At 56.7% G+C, this 18,184-nt stretch overlaps 2 protein-coding genes across 9 annotated transcripts in view; one reads left to right on the top strand and one right to left on the bottom strand.

Moving 5' to 3' along the window:
* The window catches only part of LOC308045510 (H(+)/Cl(-) exchange transporter 5), a 46,491-nt gene extending 40,350 nt beyond the window's left edge, over positions 1–6,141 (top strand). For 7 of the 8 annotated variants that reach the window (XM_080352822.1, XM_080352820.1, XM_080352821.1 and 4 more), the window contains one exon: positions 511–1,777. In XM_080352822.1, the coding sequence (XP_080208948.1) occupies positions 511–601 (91 nt within the window). In that variant the 3' untranslated portion in view covers positions 602–1,777. Of the gene's footprint in view, positions 1–510; positions 1,778–6,113 lie in introns of those variants that run through there. The other variant, XM_080352819.1, reaches the window with a different exon arrangement.
* Positions 6,142–10,822: 4,681 nt separating this feature from the next.
* LOC308045403 (tumor necrosis factor ligand superfamily member 10-like) lies at positions 10,823–16,242 on the bottom strand (the record flags this gene model as incomplete). The annotated part of the gene is made up of 5 exons (XM_080352667.1): positions 10,823–11,265; positions 11,535–11,642; positions 12,110–12,146; positions 12,467–12,613; positions 16,015–16,242. 5 exons carry the CDS (start codon positions 16,240–16,242, stop codon positions 10,823–10,825), a joined length of 963 nt encoding a protein of 320 aa, XP_080208793.1.
* Positions 16,243–18,184: the final 1,942 nt, after the last annotated feature.

Raw genomic sequence — 18,184 nt, 5'->3', positions numbered from 1 at the left:
TGTTGATCAGGAGCAGTGTGTTTGGTGAGGTGGGAAGGAATGAGGGGCAGAGATAGAAACCGAGCGACCAGTCCCCTGGAGCGGCACTGGTAGGACTGACTCGCTGTTCCCTCCGTGCTGCACTGGGACCAGCTGCTGGTTCCAGCACCACTCGGCATCGCTCCCAGCACACATTCTGCCTCCTTCCTGGTGTGCCTTGCAGCACCGTTTTGAAAGCATCACTACTGAGTTCAAGGACTTAGAAGGTAGCACTAGACACTCCGGTCGATCTTTTCAGAAAGGGTGGGTGTTAACAGTTCTAAATATTTGTCTTTTGGTTATAACATCCTTACTTTCTTAGTGTAAAATACTGATAAGAGTTTCTCTTGGGGCTTGTGAGCTTTGTGTGGAGCATCAGTGCTGTGGTCCACAAAGGCACTTGGATTAAACATGCCCTGTAGGAAGCCGTGTGAGAGCAGGAATTGCCTTCTGTGGGTGGCGATGCACTGAAAATGTGTTTTCATTTTTCAGGAAGCTACTTGGGATCATTACTAAAAAGGATGTATTAAAGCACATTGCACAGCTGGCTAACCAGGACCCAGACTCTATACTCTTCAATTAAAGGCAGACTAGTAGGTATTGTGTGTTCAACACAAAAGAAACTTTATAGATAATACTGGATATACTTTCCTATTTTTATTGAGACCATGGAACTGTTTTCAGCGTTTCCTTCCATGGAGCTGAAGAAGATAATTTTTTTCTACCAGATAACCAATTGCACTACATAATCTGTGGAACATTATCTTCTTTTTAGAAGAAAAAAAAAAAGACTTTATTTACATTGCTTTTGTGAAGTTGCATTGGAAAGATTCCATGAAGGAGTAAAAGCGAAATGCTATAGAACTGTATCTCCTATTCTTATTTTATTTGAACTCTTGCTACTAACATGGGGAGGAAAAGACAAGGTCTGTACCTTCAGGCGTTTTGAAGGAGAAGGATGATTTTGCACACAGCGTTCAGGTGGTGGCAGAAAGATATGATTGTAACTCAGGGGTGGTGTATTCCCAATGAGCCACTTGGTAAAAATAAGAATCTTGTAAAGTTGAAATTGGGGATGGGGGGGTGTGGAAATTTGGCCAGCTGAGGATGTTTTGCTGAAAGAATGAAAAAAGTCCACAAAACCAAACCCCAGCAGACCAGATCTCCTTAAAACCGGGCCCAGCATCTGATTGGGAAGAAGCTTGTTTTGATTAATCTTCTGTGAATGTATTTAATTACTGTGACGCGGCCTTGCCAGGAGAACCCCGAGGAGGCAGGAGGAGTTAACAGTTGTATTCTCGTCGTGATCCCTTTTTTTAGATCTATACCTAAAGGTTTTTTCTTGATTTCCCTCAAGTACGTAATGGCAAAGTCCTGAGTTACTGCCCCACCTTTACTGCACTTCCCGGTGAGTTCTGATTGTGTTAGATGTTGCACAAGTGACCTCATCCTCACTCAGCAGTGTCTTAGGTGTCCTCCCGGAGAGCCCTGCGCCCGGGACGTTTACACGGCTGCGTGTGCTGCTCCCAGCCCAGGCCGGATCCTGGCTCTAGGACTGACCGCACCGCCGCTTTCTGTCCGGTGTCTCTCCTTTTGCCAATAACTATGCAATAAACCCCCTTCCTGACCACTGTTGGCCACACAACTCGTTCCATGTCTGTGCTCCTCAAGTCCCTGTCCCAGATCTTACCAAATTATTTTCCTGTGAATAAAGTTATGACCGTTTACTGGAGTTTAGAGGTATATGAATGCTTTTGGAGGGTGGTGGCGTTCATTGTGGTTGTGTTCCGTGGTGGGTGCATTTTGCTGTCCATGGCTGAGGCTCATCGGTGGCAGCAGCTCTTCCTGTCACCTCTGGCTCACCACCAAGGCTGCGCAAGGCAGCTGAGCTGTTGAGTGATGGCCAAGAATTACAGAGCGGTGGCTCCGACTCTGCTTCCTGGAGCAGGTGTTGCACTTTGTGCAGCCTTGGCCACGGTAACAACTCCTGTTGTCCCTGCCCGGGCGCCGCAGACCAGCTGAGGTTTGGTGGCAGGAGGTGGTGGGTTGTCTGTGATAAACCTGTTTTGGGGGGAGCGGGGATTCCTGCCTAGAGCTGAGTCTTTGCTCAGTTTTAAACTGTCTCAAATAGAGACGAATTCCTCGTCTCTACTTGGAGCAGAAGCCAGCTTATTTCTTTTCCAAAGCCATCCAACAGTGACAACCTGCTGCCACTGCTTTAACCTGGAGGTGAGATGATGATGTCTTGAATTCTTGTGTAGCTTCAAACTGAATCAAACCAAGATGTTACGGGTGGATCCGATACCTTCTGCTTAAAAAATAAATGCCTTGACTTTGTCTGTGGTGGTTTTGTATGACAGGAGTTGGTTACCGAGTTGAACCGGACTGCAGCGTGCCTGTAAGTTACTCACAACTTGAAATGCTTCACGTTCCGCCTCAGCCGTGGCTGCCAGCCTGGTGACACTAGCCGCTTTGCCTTCAAAAGCTCCGTTGTCCTCTTTGCTGAGGATTGTCCCCCTCTCACCAGATGGGCGCTCTGCAAATCTGGGTCTGAGTCCAGGGAAGAAGCTGCCACTGTCCTTTTCCCTGAGCTCCCTCCAAGCGAGGTCAGTGCAGGAAGAATCTGGGGAGGCCCATCCTGTGCATGCAGCTGCTCTTCCCTGCGGCATGCTTGGGACACCAGAAAAACTCTTTTCTGCTTATCTTACAAATATGCAGGAGCGCTCTAGCTTGAAAATCTGATCCCTGCTTCAATTAGAGCTGCAGTACATGAGAGCATGTCCTCTCGTTCTTGTGGGAAGGCTGAGGTAGGCTGGTGCAAGGGCAACAGGTGCCGAAAGGGAGCCCATGAGGTGGCTGGAGCATCGCAGCTGGCTGGTGAGCAATCCTGGATGCTCTGCGGGAAGTGGCAGGGGCAGGGAGCACGTTTGTGGAGCAGGACCACAGCTGTTCGGCCCTGAGAGCCCTGGGAACATGGGGAACTCGGGGCAGGAAGCAGCTGCCCGGCACAGGGCTTGTGCCAGCAGACAAGCTCCAGCTCTGCAGCAGCCTGCCTGGCACCCGGCTTGTTTTTGCATGGGAGAGGTGTCCTCGGGAGGCTGGCCTGAGAAAATCCTGCGCAGGAAGGTGAGAATGTGGGAAAATGCACATGCTGGCTTTGTGGGAAAGCCTGGCACAGCTGGGCTTTAGGGAGTCTCAGTCCTCAGTGTGCAGGACTTTGAGTACCTGCAATGCCAAACCAAACATGATGGGTGAGTAAAAGAAATGTTGCAATGCTACAAGACCTTTCTTTGCCTCTTGCTCACAGAATCCCAGAATGTCAGGGACTGGAAGGGCCCTGGAAAGCTCATCCAGTGCAATCCCCCCATGGAGCAGGAACACCCAGATGAGGTTACACAGGAAGGTGTCCAGGCGGGTTGGAATGTCTGCACAGAAGGAGACTCCACAACCTCCCTGGGCAGCCTGGGCCAGGCTCTGCCACCCTCACTGGGAACAAGTTTCTTCTCAAATCTAAGTGGAACCTCCTGTGTTGCAGTTTGCAACCATTGCCCCTTGTCCTGTCACTGGTTGTCACCCAGAAGAGCCTGGCTCCATCCTCCTGACACTCCCCCTTTCCATATTGATCCCCAGCAATGAGTCACCCCTCAGTCTCCTCTTGTCCAGCTCCAGAGCCCCAGCTCCCTCAGCCTTTCCTCACACGGGAGATGCTCCCTCCTCCTCGAGCAGGTCTCTCCACTCTTGCTGCTTTTTAATGTGGAAATATAATTTTCCTGTGGCTGGGGCTGCACATTTTAACAGCTGGGGGGCTGATACACGTGGGCAAAGTGGAAATAGGAGCTTGGAGAATGACTTTGTAGCTGCTCTTGTCTGCGAAAACATGCTGACACCATTAACCAACAGAAGTGGTGTCTGCATAAAGAAAATACTGATTTCAGCTCCAGACCTGTTCTAAGCTGCAGTTCTCTGTATAGGGAAACTTGCATCAATATTACTCAATTGTTGTTATTGCATTAGCTACAGCAGTGATGTGCTGTGCCCAGAACATGAGGCTCACAAGGGCATTATGTGGCTGTAGATATATGTATAGCTCTATACTGGGACTGATGTCTTCCCTTTCCCAGTGAGATGTGGGTTATAAAAGCTCCTGACTGTTTGCTGTCTGCTTTTATGGAATTCCTATAATTCCTACTCAAGCGTTTTCTCCATTTGCCCCAATCGAGGGCACTGACTGGGAAAGGGGTTCCCCTTCCCCTGGGCAGTTTAAGTTGCTGCAAAGGGTTTTGCCTCATTTCTATTGCTTTACCTTCCCAGTGACTCCAGGAGGAGCCCTGGGGTTTCTCTTCAGCGAACTGACTGTACATGTCAGAGCTGGAGACAATCCATACACTTCATAAATAACAACAAGCTGCGACCTCAGCTAAGCAAACAGCACTGGGTTCAACAACCAGAGGTGAAGCTGTGGTTGATGCTCCTATAAATCCCTTCCCCATCTGTTGCTAAAATGTTCTCACTCCAGCGGTGATGCTCTGGACGAGGAGGTGGCCACAGGACACCATCCTCTATCCTCACCCAGAGAAGTTAGGGACCTGGCAGGGGGCTACAGAACCATGGTTACGAAGTACATTATTGGGGACCCTTTTGGGGAGAGCTGCTCCTGCTGCTTTGCCTTTATACCGGAGGGATGGGAGTTGGGGTAGTGCTGGGTTTGGATGGGACACAAAATGCAGGCGGGAGTTTATTATGGAAGGAACGGGGCTGCTGCTCAGCTCCTCTTCTCTGCCTGTCCGCGGAGAAGCTCCCTGAGCTTTGCCTTAATAAGATGCAGTGGATAAGGAAGCCCGATGCCACCCTGGGCTAAGGCAGCAGATACGGGGTGTCCGTCAGGGCTGGGCTCTGGGGGGGTCACAACTTGCTCTGGCAGCTTTGGATGCCCAGGGATGGGCAGGGATGAGCGATGGGCCGGGCTCCTCCTGCCTCCCCCGTGCTGCAGGCAGCAGGTAAGTGGAATCATTTTTTCCTTTGATCTCCAGCTTGTCTTGTTGGGGGAAATTAAGGGGAAAACCGCGTATCCTCCGTGCACGGGATCTGTGAGTGGGTCAGGCCGGCTCAGCTGTTTTCTCCAGTGCTGGGAGCTGTCGGTGCCAGCGGTGACGTGTCCGGGGGTGGAAAAGGGGGAATGACCGTGCCGCCGGCCTCAGCTTCGCCTCTTCAGCAGCCCTGGGATCTGTTGCTCGGAATCCAAGGTCTGAGCAGCAAAAGGCAGCACCCCGATCCTTAGCAGAGCAAAGGACCTTGTTATGCCTTAAACGTCTGGGTTTTGTTGCTTTGGGAGTAAAAGATAGATGACACCTCGTCTTATCTTCCCCAAAGTTTTATGGCCATGGAGGCAGACACCTTGTAAGCTAAGGGCAATAACAGTGTTGCTGTAAAATGCCTCATGGCCTAATTGGGATGATAGAGATGAACCATCTGTTAGACAACAGTGCGAGTAAATACAATACAGCATAATGCCCAAACTCTTCTCTCTCTCTTCCTTTTTCTTAAACATATACAGTAATATCATTGTGAGTTCTGCTGCTAAAGTCTTGTTAAGTTTTGCATTGCAGTTACTAATTGTTGCCAATCCACTGTTTTCAGAAGGGCTTTTGCTGTCAATGTATTGATGAGTTTTGTGGTACTATAACATACTTTTGCCAAGTCACTGATTGCTGTAATTTGTGTACCACCATGTGCTTTTAGTAAATTCATAATTGGACCCCCGGAGTGATTGTCTGCCTTTCACTTCGCATTGCCGCGCAGAGTCAACTCACACCTGGTCTCATCTGTTGATCAGGGTGAGTGTGGCGTTCAGAGTGACCTCATCCCTCATCCCATCTGTTGGGACAGGACAGTGCTCGGCTCTGGGACACCAGGACAGTGCTCGGCTCTGGGACACCAGGCATGGACAGGATGGATGAGCGTGGGGCTCCCTCTGCTCACTCCGTTGCAAAAGCACTAACGTTTTACCATTGGTTTAAGGAACATCCTGCCTCCTACTATTCGAATCTTTCTTGATGAAAGAAACTGATTTGCTGGTTTGTTTTCTTCTCTTTCAGGCTGAATTCATGCTTGGGGGAGTGCGGCTGGGTGAGATGTCCCGGGGTGCCCCCAGGGCAGATGTGCATCAGGGCAGAGCTGTGAGTGCCAGTGGCGTCTGCGTGCGTGTGACAGCGGGGTCACAACCCCGGGCTTGCTTTCTTTTGTACGCTTTATTTACAATGTCCCAAGAAATGATTTCCTGGGGCGTTGATGTGTTTTTCAGCGTGGATTTCCTCCTTCCCGCTGCGAGCTTGTTCTGGGCTTGGGACTTGAAAGTAAAACAAGATCTTGTTTGGAAGGGAACAAACAACTTGGATGTAGCAATGAACTGGTTAATAACAACAGAATTGGGGGGGGGGGGGAAGGAAAACAAAAAGGTATTTCAGCCCCAGAATTTATGTTGAGACAAAGGGCAGCACGGTTTATGCTGTGAACGCCCTTGGCTGGCCGGCGCGTTGGTCTGAGCTGAGTTGAAAGCAGAGCTTTGCTGCGGCGGAGATAAGACGGGTCCTTTGGCAGGGACTACAAGGAAGCTGTATGTGTCTGGATCAACCCAACACGACGAAGCCAGGAGAAAGATCAACCTGAAAATGTTATTAGAGCTGCAGTCATCCCCCTCCACCCCCTCGGTCTTTTTCAAAGCAGCACGAAAGGGCAGGGGAGGTTGCAGAGGTGTCGCCTGGCAGGGGCGATGCCCAGAGCCTGTTGGCACCGAGGTTGAGCGCGCGCGCACACACACACACACACACACACACAGACTTTTTGGTCTAAAATCCATGACATCGAGTGGCTCGAGGTCTTTGCTACCACAAAGCCACCCTGACACGTGGGGCTGAGCTGCGGGATCCTTCACTGTGCTCCTACCCACAGGTCTTGGAGCCTTTTACAAAGACCGATGCATACTGACATCTCGTACAAGTGGGGAAACTGAGGCACGGAGGCTTCATGAGCGACCAGGTCTTCTGGTGAAGAAATTGGGTAGTGCCAGCCTGCACTCTTAGTTCTTGCACGACTCCATCTGCTTTCTCTATCCACAGCAGCTCTAGAAAACCAAAGGTGGTTAGGGGTAGTGAGTGACACTTGTGACTTCAAACCCCCTTGATTAAAGCCTGCTCACCCTCTTCATGCCTCTGTGCTGTTCTGTGGGTGTTTCTGATTTAAAAAAATAGATCTTTGCATAATGTTGTGTCAATGAGCTCTCAGCTTGGAGAAGGGCACGAGCCGGGTTCTTCTTCCAGTCCCTCCCTAAAATGAAAATGCTCTGTTTCTGAGGACGTTGTGCATGTGGCCATTGGGTTGATCTCATCCAGTCTTCAGGGTTTCCTTTAACATGAAACTCGGAGGAGCCAGGACCTGTTTTCACACCAGAAGCAGCGAGGCAGCCCTGCCAGGTGCTGGGAGCATCAGTGGGAACGAACCCAGAGCGCGTCTGCAGGGCCGGGGTGGGACGCGCCCGAGCAGGCGGTTCTGTGTCTGTCTGCACGGAGGCGATACACTTTTGGCTCCAGCAGTGCTTTCTGCTTCTTGTTGAATATCAAAGTAGTTTGGGAAATTGAAAACTGTCTTCCAGTTTGGCGCATGTCAAATGTGCATCAAATTCCTTTTGCTTTTCTCAGCCTCTCATTTTGTGTGTGTTAAGCCTCCTGTAAGCTCAGGCCAGGACTGGGCAGGGTGAGGTTGCTCTGGAAGGGGAGGTGTCACGGTGGGGAGATGCGGTGCCTCCCCGGAGCAGCCTGTGCCTGGAGCGGCGTCTGTGCTGGGGGTGCCCACTCCCCACTGCAGCCACAGCCAGAGACCTGGAAAAGCTGCAGAGCTTGGACCTTGCAAACCCCCTCCCAGGCCAGACCGGCCTCCAGCCCACCCCGCCAGCTCTTGTCGCCCCACTCTGTCCCTTGTGTCGTTGCCCAGCGTTGCTCGGCTCTTCCAGACTCGGTGAGGCTGCCATTTGGCCTGGTGCTCGCGGAGTTCTTCTCCAGAAACATCCACCCACAAGTCCTCCCCTTCCAGGGAAGCGGGGTGACCCGTAGCCCGTTGACACCGGGCCTGGCTGTCCCACGGGGGGCTGCTTCACCTGCGACGCTGACAGCTCCTGCTCGTTGGGTTCTGAACAGCACCGTCCTACCTGCGCTACCGAGCTCGGGGCTGCTTTAAACTCTATCTCAAACAAAAGCTTCGAACCACCTGCTCCGTTTCCTGCAGCCTTGGGTTCCCTGATGGAACCCTGAGCTCCCACAGCTGCTGCCAAAGGCAGCTCAGAGCCAGGGGTGTGGGAGCCGGGATGAACTCAGTGCTCCCCTGGGGGTGTTTTCAGGCCATTAAGGATTTTAAGAGCCCTGGGAGGCTGAATCCTGTTGTTGGTCACCAAGGTGACTGAGAAAGCAGGAGGAGGAATCAGAGGTGGAAGAAAAAGGGACCATTTGGAAGGTGGTTGTGGGAGGGGTTTGTGCAGCAAAGCCTGCGGTGTTTGGGGCTCTTTGCTCAGCAATAGCTCCAGGGCCCCAGCTGTGCTGAGCGCTTTCAGGTTGTTTTGTTGGGCAAGAGCACCGGGCGCCGCTCAGGGCTGAGCACAGGGCTCGTCCGGCCCCCCGGCACAGGGCAGGGGCAGGGGCAGGGGCAGCCGCCTCACCCCATTGCAGACGCTGCTCGCTGCTCTCCAGCTGGGAGGGTTTGGATGAGCTGGGAAAGCTGCCCGTGCACTTGGGGCTGCTCCAGGAGCTTGTGCAAGGGGTGAGGGGGGGCCACACCGTGCCCCTGGTGGGGCTTTTTGGGGCCTTGCCGAAGCAGGAGCTGGAGGCTGGTGAGTGGCCACGTCTGTGGGTGGGGGAACGCCGGAACCATTCAGCTCAGCCTGGCACCGGCTCCCAGCCCCAGCCAAAGAGAGGGGGCTCAGGCCTGGAAAGCTGCGGGATGCACAGTGGGAGCAGGGAACAGCCCCCGCCTGGCCACAGCGTGATGGGGAACAAGCCCATCTTGGCACGCTGGGGTTTGGCTGTGCCTTGAGCTGGCAACCGCGAAGTGGAGAGAAGAAAAGCAGCACCAGGATTCCCCTGGGGAGACACAGCCAGCAAGAGCTGCTGGGAGCAGGGGAGGAAGAGGAGTAGGGTCCTGGGAGGGCTGTGCTAGAACACCGCTGGTTCCTGGGAGTCAAAGGCACCGCAGGGCAGGAGTGTCTCCCTGGAGAAGCCACAGGTGTCTGTGGGGCAGAGGCGGCGGTGGGGCCCGAGGTTCTCCAGGTACAAGATGAGGCAGGACCTGGTTATTGGCTGCAGCCTTAGCTGGGCTCTGTCTGCAGCTCTTGGGGCCAGAGCCCCTGGGAACCCCATGAACCTGTTTCCCCAGGTCACCTCTCAGCACCCAGCAGCTCTGGCACCGCACCCGGGCTGCTCCGCTGCCAGTATCCCGGCATGCCTGCGCTGGCACGGCAGGACTCTGCTCAGCCCGGCTGGAAGCCCGGGAGGAGGCTGAAAGGAGCCGGGGAGAAGCTGCCCCTCTGCTCTGCCCCTTGCAGCCGCTCTGGGCTGGGGCAGGGACAGGGAAAGAGGCGGCAGACGAGGCCAAGCTGCAGCCAGTGGGGCTGCCCAGCACCCAGGGTGGGCACTGGCCCAGACCTTGGACAGTCTGCTTTGTGCTGCACTGCGGCTGCTCAGGGGCCCAGGGCGCGTTGCTTGGGGTCCCTGATGCAAAAAGGTGCAAGACCAAGTGCTGGAGTACAGAGTTTATTTAAACCAGCACAGAGAGCCCCCGCCTTGTCGTGCTGGCATCCCTCGTGGGAGCCTGTGCTGCTGTCCCGTCCATACGCACCAACAGTCTTAATATGATACAGAGAGTATACAGGTAATTACAAAAGGGGGCTGCATCCAGCCCAGTGTCCATGGGCCGAGTCAGCTGGACCACGCTCTGCCCTGCTTGAAGCCACCTTTTGCATCTGAGATGGCCTTTAACAACAAGGGCTTGGTCTTGTCCCTCCTGGGTCCTGTGCTGCTACCGCCAGGGCTCACTCACAAGCTGGAGTCCTGCAGGTTAGCGATTACTAAAGACGTGAGCGAAGGGGGGCCTGTGCTGGCCCAACAGGGCTGGGAGGACCAAAAGTCCCAAAGAAAGAGATGCTTGGTCAGAAGCAAAGGAGAGGTGTGATAACAAGCTCCGGGGCAGGATGGTCCTGTGCAGTTTGGCTCAGGCACAATGCTCCTCACGCCACGTGCCCGGGTGCGGTCACTTGGGCTGGTGATCGCTCCAGCTCCGCAATCCTGCTATTGCCCTCACCTCAAACCGATTGCTGGCATCGCTCCAGGTTTCTAATTAGCCCAAACTGAAACTCCTTCGCTCCCTTCCAGAAGCTGATGCTGGACCTGCCTCGTACCTGCGGGCTGTGCCCTGGCGCTCTGTCCCGGGGGCGCCAGCCGTGCGCTCACCGCTGCACTCAGACAGGAGCCAGGGAGCTGATGTGCCATCAGGGCTGGGATGTCCCCAACTTGTGCAAGTCTCCCGTGAGCCCTTCCTGGCTCCTGGGCTTCCTCCCGGCTGTACAGTGGGGCCCTGTGGGCAGCCCCCATGCCGCCCTCTGGCTCGTCCCTCACCATAAGGGACAACGCACGAGGGGAAGGACCGTGCACCAGGTAGTCTCTGGCCATTTGGCTGCTGTCCTGTTCCAGTATCTGCTGCCCCAGGGCCACACTGGAGAGCTGATGGGCATGAGCAGTGGGAGGCTGGGAGGCAGAGGCAGCTGTCACAGGTCAAGCCGAAAGGCCCCGAAGTAGCTGGCTGCTGCATCGTTGTAGTCGATGGCCAAGGAGGAGACGGAGACAAAGAGCTCATCGCCGGCCTTCAGCTCAAACAGTCCTCCCTGGTAGAGCGCGTGGAGCCCGTAGTTCGCCTCGGGTGCCCAGCACTTGGTGCCGACCCCTTTGAGCAGGAGGATGGGCTGGCTGTAGGAGGTCTTCCAGTTGATGCACTGCACGAGCTGGGGGACGGAGACCTGGGCGCTGGCCCCGCCGCTGGGGTAGCGGAAGTAGATCTGGGAGTAGACGTAGTACTTGCCCGCCTGGTTGACCCGCAGCCGCCCATCCCGGTAGGTGATGTTCTGCAGGTGCGAGTGGATGGTGCTGTCTTCCCAGAGGGCGATGGCGTGGCGGCAGGACTGCGAGAGGTTCCCAAAGCGTTTGGAGTTTCCTGCGGAGAAGAAAGGGTCACCCAGGGGAGCGAGATACGCTGGGGAGCACCCGCAGGGCCAGGAGAAAGGGAGGGGGTGGCTCTAACTCTCTCCCACAGTCATCCAGCTTGGAGGGGTAGAAAAGGTGGTCTTGGACTGGACAGGAGAAACATTTCCCCATCTGCCACCACATGTATCCTCCCATCCTGGTCCCCTCCCCTTTGGGTGAGATCTTTCCCCCGTTCCCATCTCAGAAACCCACTGGTGCCCAGTGGACTCCCCAGCTCACCATCCTGGGCCAGGCTCTGTGGGCGGAGGGTGAGATGTGCCGAGGGCTTGCTCGCTGTTTTGGGAGGAACCTGCCCCTCTGAGGTGTTGAAGTAGCTCTGCCGGGCCTCTGTGAGGAAAGTGACACACAGCTGTAGGGGACAGAGAGCATGGGGACGCCCAGCCCCGTGTCAGCAGAACGCATCCTTATTGAGCAAGCAGAGCAAGCGGGACAGGGAAATGCCCCACTGACCCATTGACGAGGGAGGCTATTTGGGGATGGAAATGTCTAGTCAATCATTATCCAACTGTTCTGTCCTGTCCCTCGTGGCCCCAGTTCCCCAGACTCCACACACACAGCTGTCCCTCCAACCCACTCGCTGGGGACAGATGCCCTTTGCCCACCCAGTGGGACCGTCCTCGCTGTCCCCTCCCCTGGCCCTGGCGGAGTTTGCCCCAGGAGCACCGGAGCCCCCAGCCCGCTGGCATCCCCAGCCGCACGCCGGGCCGGGCGCACGTGGACCGTGGCCCTGGCAAACAGGCCGTCGATGCTTCGCGGCACCGCAGCTGCTCCCCCGGTGCCGGGCCGGGACTCACCCTTCACGGCGCTCCTGCGGACAACGTTCTCCGTCACCTGGACCGTCAGAGAAGAGAAACAGCCCCACGGTTAAAGGTGAAATGGGCACTCCCTGCGCCCCAGCTCCTTTTCTCTTTTCCAAGCCTTCACAACTTTGTGTTTCACGCTCTGGCTCTGGGTTCTGCCACCTCCCCACTGCAGAGGGCCTGGCGAGCAGCCCCCTCCACCACCCACTTCTTAACACACTGTTGCAATTGCCCTCCGACCCCCACCCCAGTGAGGTGGATGGGGAAACTGAGGCAGGGAGGTAGACAGGAGCTCTCCCCTCAGCTGTCCCATCCTCCCCCAGTCCCCAAAGCCAGTGGATCCGGGCTCACCGTGGCCACATAGGCTTTGATGGTGTTGGCCAGCTTGAGACAGGGCTGGCTGGTGACCAGCTCCTCCAGGCTGGAGCCCTCCTGCTGCTGGTTGATAACCTGCAGACACCGCAGCTCCTCCGCGCTGCCCGGCACCTGGGCTTTGAGCTGGAACAGAAACACCCGCACACGCTGCGTCAGCCGGGGCTGGAGCGCAGGGCTCGGCTGCGGGGAGCAGCAGGGATGCTCGGGGGGGTGTTCACAGCGGCATCAGGACACTCACAGCCACACCACGGGGTAGAGAACAACCCTGAGCTGCCCTGGTCCCAGGGCTGGTGGTGGCAGAGGGACACAAACACTGACTGTGTCTCTGGTGCTGGGGCGGAGTTCGGTGGCAGGAGGCTGGGTGGATCCCCAGTTCTGTCAAAGATCTGTTTTGTGAATTTTGTGAATCTCACCTTGTCCTCTCATGACTCCTGGCCGAATTGAGTCTGGCTCATCCCGGCTCTTTGGGAAACACGACAGCGCCTTTCACTGAGTTCCAGTGCCGAGTGTGAGGAGGAGGAGGAGAGACTCAAGGACTATCACAAGCTGCAGAGCACCAGGTAAAGAAAAGGAACCCAAATTTCCCATTCTCCATCTCCTTCGTCTCTTCCCCTCCTGCTCTGAGGCTTCTGGAGCAGTAAAACCCAGCCTTCGCTTTGAAGATGTTCAGAGCTTGCAGGGAAGCGGTGCCCTGCTTGGCTCCATATGGAGCTGCAGCTGCGGGCTGGACGTGCCCAGGCAGCCAGGCTCGCGCTCTTCGTGCTCTCCCGCTGCTGAGCTCAACCAGCTTGCAAAACAAGCTCTCAGGCAGCTCTGCCCTTCCAGCTGCCGAGCCGTGCTGGGTGGAGACGGGACCCCGCGCACTCGCCGTGCTGCGTCAGCCCAGGCGGATCTCAGACGCTTTCTAGCCTGTGCTGGCTTGCGGTTTGGGCGGGGAAGCCTTCCCTCCACGTGACACGGGCTGCTGCGTGCTCAGCTGCCCCTTCCCACGCTGTCCCAGGCTGACCTGGGCCGTGACGGCACAGTGCAGGACAGGCATGGCTGGCTATAGGGTCTCACCACACCGTGCTGCTGTCTAGGGGCAGGGAAACTGAGGCACAGATGGGATGGCTGCCCTGAAATCAGTGTGCCAGGTGCTGGGAATTAACACCAGCACCTGGACCATCCTACCTTTATCACTTGGGTCATTCCCAGATCCCAGGACAGAACCCAGGAGTCTTCAGGGTTGGCCACATCATCTCCTGGGGCTTGGCTACCTCCAGCACCCTGCGCTTGCTCACGTCCCTGCTCGCTCTGAGCCCACACCAGAATCACAGAATCCCAGAGTGTCAGGGGTTGGAAGGGACCTGGAAAGCTCATCCAGTGCAACCCCCCCATGGAGCAGGAACACCCAGATGAGGTTACACAGGAAGGTGTCCAGACTGCTGCCTGCCCATCTCCCTCAGCCGCTGTTTTGGTTACTCCCTGCCTAGTACCAGGATGTGCTCGTGTTTGGGATCAATACAGACTCTTGTATCAACAGAAAGATGGTGTGAGGTCAGATAAAAAGGGCTGGTGTGGGTTTTTTTCCACTATTGGGTCAGCAGCCTGTCCTAGCACGGGCTGGCTGGACCTGCCAGAAGCACCGTGGCTCCAGAAGGGCCACAGGGGCGAGCTCGGAGGGACTGATGTGGTGGATCACACAGCTGGATGGCTGGAGAAAGGCGAGTGCAGCCCTAGTACTGTTTTCTCCAGGCTGGCCGGGCTGCAGTTTTGCAAAGACTTGTGTGCAAAGACCTGCGTGCAAAGACTTGTGTGCAAAGACCTTGCAAAGACTCTGGTGCCCACCCAGGCAGTAAACCCCTGAGTGGTGCGAGGCTGTTCATGGGAAGCTCCTCAAAGCAAGCATGTGCCTGGGTGTGACCAGCGTGTGCAGCTCCCCTGTGCTCTCAAGTGCACTAATTACGGCACGTGCCCGTATACTAATGACTAGGATCAGCCCTCATCTGACCGCTCCCAGTAAGGTGGTGGCGCATTCCCAGCAGCAGCATGGGGACTGCAGTGACGTGCCTTGTCACTCTGGGTCCTGGCACCGACGGATCACGCCAAGTGCCTTGATTAAAGCTGCTGTGATAGGCTGTATGTGCCACCAGCACCTTGCTCTCTGCGGGGTAACCCCTTCTCCCCTCCCAGGGACCTTGTGCTGGGTGGGGTGTTTAAATTAAGGAAAAAGTGGGAAGGTTTTATAAAGTGGCAGTACTTCATGTGAGGGGGCGAGGGCAGGCTGGCTGTGCTGAGTGATTCAGTGTCCCCAGAGATGCTGAGCTGCGACTACCTATCCCCAGCACAGATCCCCCGCAGGGATCCAGTGACAGCCCTATGAAATTAGTCCAAAGAGGTCAAGTGGCTTTCTCCTCCCTTCAGCTCTTCCCCGTGGCTCTGTCTACTCACATTCCCCTCCTCTCTCCAACGCCTTTCATGTAAATCCCTCCAGCGGGTGCCACATGGCATCCGGGGATGGAAACAAAGCCCAAAGTGAGGGCAGCGGTCTGCTCCAAAGGATGCTCCACGGGGCACCAGGCAGGCTGCTCCTCCTGCATCCATGGGCAGGACTTTCCCATCTCTCCCCCGACTCTATTGTGGTTTTGTGCAACGCTTGGTGCTATGGGGTCCTGTTTTCGCTGGCACCTTCAGAGAAGCTGTTTGGAAGTCCTGAATTTCTCTCTCCCCACACCAAAGATCTCTCCTTTCGTTTTCCCCTCCTTGGCCCTCCCACTGCTCAGGGATTGCTGTGGGCCTGAATCAGCTGCTGGTGGGGGGTCTGTCATGTCCGAGTTTGGGAATGCTGTGGGTAGGTGGGAATGGCTGGATCCCAGCAGTTATTTGGTGTGATTCAGCTGGAGCAAGCACCCAAGACTTGCTGGTACGGGAGAGTTTCCCAGCAAGGCCACTCACAAATGGGGTGAGGAGGATTCAGCGGTGGGTGGGTGGGAAGCGGGGGGTAAGGGGCAGATGAAGCAGGAACAAGGGGCAAATGGGATGTGGAGCTCAGGGCAGCCCCCCCATCCCCATCTGAAGCTGTAGACTCTGATGGGACCCCAGGGCAAGGCCCCCAGCCCAGAGCAGACCCTCAGCTCTAGACAGAGCCCAGGACAAAGGCTCCTTCTCTCCACATCTGGATCGGCGGCTCTGGGCGGAGCCAGGGACAGTGTCCACCCCTCACCCCACATCTGGATCCGCGGCTCCCGGGGGAGCCGGGGGCAGTGTCCACCCCCCACCCCACATCTGGACTCGCAGCTTCGGGCGGTGCTGGGGCAGTGCCCCCCCACCTCCACATCTGGATCCGCGGCGGGGCAGCTGCCGTCCCCGCCAGCACAGCGGCGGAGGGCGGAGCGGGCAGAGCCCCCGCAGCCCTCGGGGCTCCTGGGGGCGCAGCCCCCGCGCCGGTCCCGGCCCTCTCGGGGCCCCGCCCGCACCGGAACGGCTCGCAGGGAGGGGGAAGGTGCGCGGGGGGCGCTGGACAAAGTCCCCGCCGGCGGGCTCACCTTGGAGATGGCCATGGTGAAGTAGACGAAGAGGCCGGTGGTGGAGGCGATCTGCAGGGCGAGGATGGCCATGACGGCCACGCTGCCCCACAACGGCCCGCACCGCCGCCGGCCCCGCGCCTCGCCGCGGGCGGGAACGGGGTCGGGGCCGTCCGGCAGCATTCGGAGCTCCGAGCCGCCGCTGTCGGAGCGCAGGTACTGCCCGGCGCTGGGCTGGTGCGGGGCCATGGCCCGGCCCGCCCCGCTGCGCTGCCCCGCGCTCCGAGCGGCCGCGGCGGCGGGAGAGACGGGCGGGGAGCGGGGGGGCGAGGGGCGGGGCGAGGGGCGGGGGCTGCCCCGCCACCTCCCGCCGCGGGGGTGGAGAGGGGGGGACACGGGGACCGAGGTGGGACTCGGGGACGGAGGAGAGACACGAAGACGGAGGGTGGACATGGGGACCGAGGATGGACATGGGGACAAAAGCGGGATACGGGGACCGAGGGGGAACACAGGGACCGAAAGTGGACGCAGGGACCAAGGGTGTACCTGGGGGCAAAGGGGGAACATGGGGACGGAGGGTTACACAGGGACTGAGGAGGGACATGGGGACTGAAGCGGGACACAGGGACTGAAGGGTGACACAGGGACCGAGGGTGGACATGGGGACCAAGCATGACACAGGGACCGAAGCGGGACACAGAGACGGAGGGTGGACATGGGGACCAAGGCGGGACATGGGGACCGAGGGTGGACACGGAGACTGAAGTGGGACATGGAGACCAAGGGGGGACACCAGCTTGAGGACGTAGCATGGTGCCGTGGACAGGCTGCAGCTGTAGATGCCCCATCAGTGGCAGGGGACAGGCAGTGGGACCGTGGGGACAGGTGTTGCATGTCCTCAGGAACCTCCCGTGTGACCCACAGAGCAGTGTGAGTGCTGGTGGGATGGCCCCACGGAGCTGAGGACACCCAGCTCCAGGCAGCAAGAAATGCTCTGTGCTGCCTGTGCTGAGAACAGAATGTCTCAGGGCTGGGGGGGACACGATGTGACAAGGGTTTAGGTAATGGGCTGTGTCCCTATGGGACACTGGACCAGCTGGTCTGGCCAGGGCTCAGCTGGCCACCCCAAGAAACTCAGACAGGTGAAGGTTTGCAGAAAGGGGGTCAATTGCTCTTGAGCATCTCCCAGAGGCCTCGCCCGAGGGGATGGAATGTGCCCACTCTGGGCCCGGAGCTGCAGGGCAGGTTCTCCATGCATCCTGGTGTTTGGCCACTGACCCCAGCGCTCTGTCCTGCGGGTGGGTAGAGTTCCCTGTCACTTCGAAACAGAAAAGTTGAGTTGTTTAGAAAGCAAACAGAAAGTCTGGAAAAATGACTGTTACCTGACAACTGCAATAGCCACTCTGTGGTCAGGTGAGTCTGTGGCTTTTAGTGCTTCTACCTGTGAAACGAAAGTGACATCTTGATGAGACACTTTGGTCTTCCCAGAAACACTCCCTTTTTGGTAAGGATGGGTGTGGGAAACGTGGGCTGACCTCAGCACAAACTCTCAGACAGCTCTGTTAACCTTGAGCCGTGTGACGGGGACAGTTCAGGATTTATGGCGAAATAAGGACCTGACTGCGAGCGGGATATTTGGACTCAGGTGAGAGTCAAGGTGGAGGTAGCAGCCATATCCCCACCTTGTTCCCAGGACTTCGCACCCTGCAGCTGCCCCTGAGCTGGGACACCAACCAGAGCCGCAGCCGCAGTTATTCACAGGGACATGCCACAGAGACATGGCCGTGAAGCCAGAGCTGCTCTGAGTCAACCAGGGCTGACATCCCCGCATGCCACGAGGCTCCTCGGGCAGTGCTGCTCTCCTTCGGTGAGAGCTGTGAACCCAAGCCCTGCCAGGCTGAGCTTTGATCCTTGAGGGGTTTAAAACTGTCTGTGATATTTCAGTCATAACATTGGTTCAGGGTTTGACCCATAAGCCTGGACTTTCTGGGCTGGGTCTTGCAGATCGTGTGGGACCCCCAGCAGACACAGGGGATGCAGGAGAAGGCAGCTCTTCACAGGTACCACCTAATTAAGAGGGAAATAGCAGATCCGCTTTCTTGTCTTAATGATTTGTGGAGCTGGTGGGGAGGGAAGAAGCAACTCGCTCTCAGGTCCCTAATTGTCTTGGGCTCGGTTGGGGGACAGGAAT

Source organism: Nesoenas mayeri (genome assembly GCF_963082525.1).
Source record: "Nesoenas mayeri genome assembly, chromosome: 13".
Taxonomy (NCBI): Eukaryota; Metazoa; Chordata; class Aves; order Columbiformes; family Columbidae; genus Nesoenas; species Nesoenas mayeri.
The sequence above is the reverse complement of the archived record's forward strand: the minus strand, read 5'-3'. Positions and strand labels throughout refer to the sequence as shown.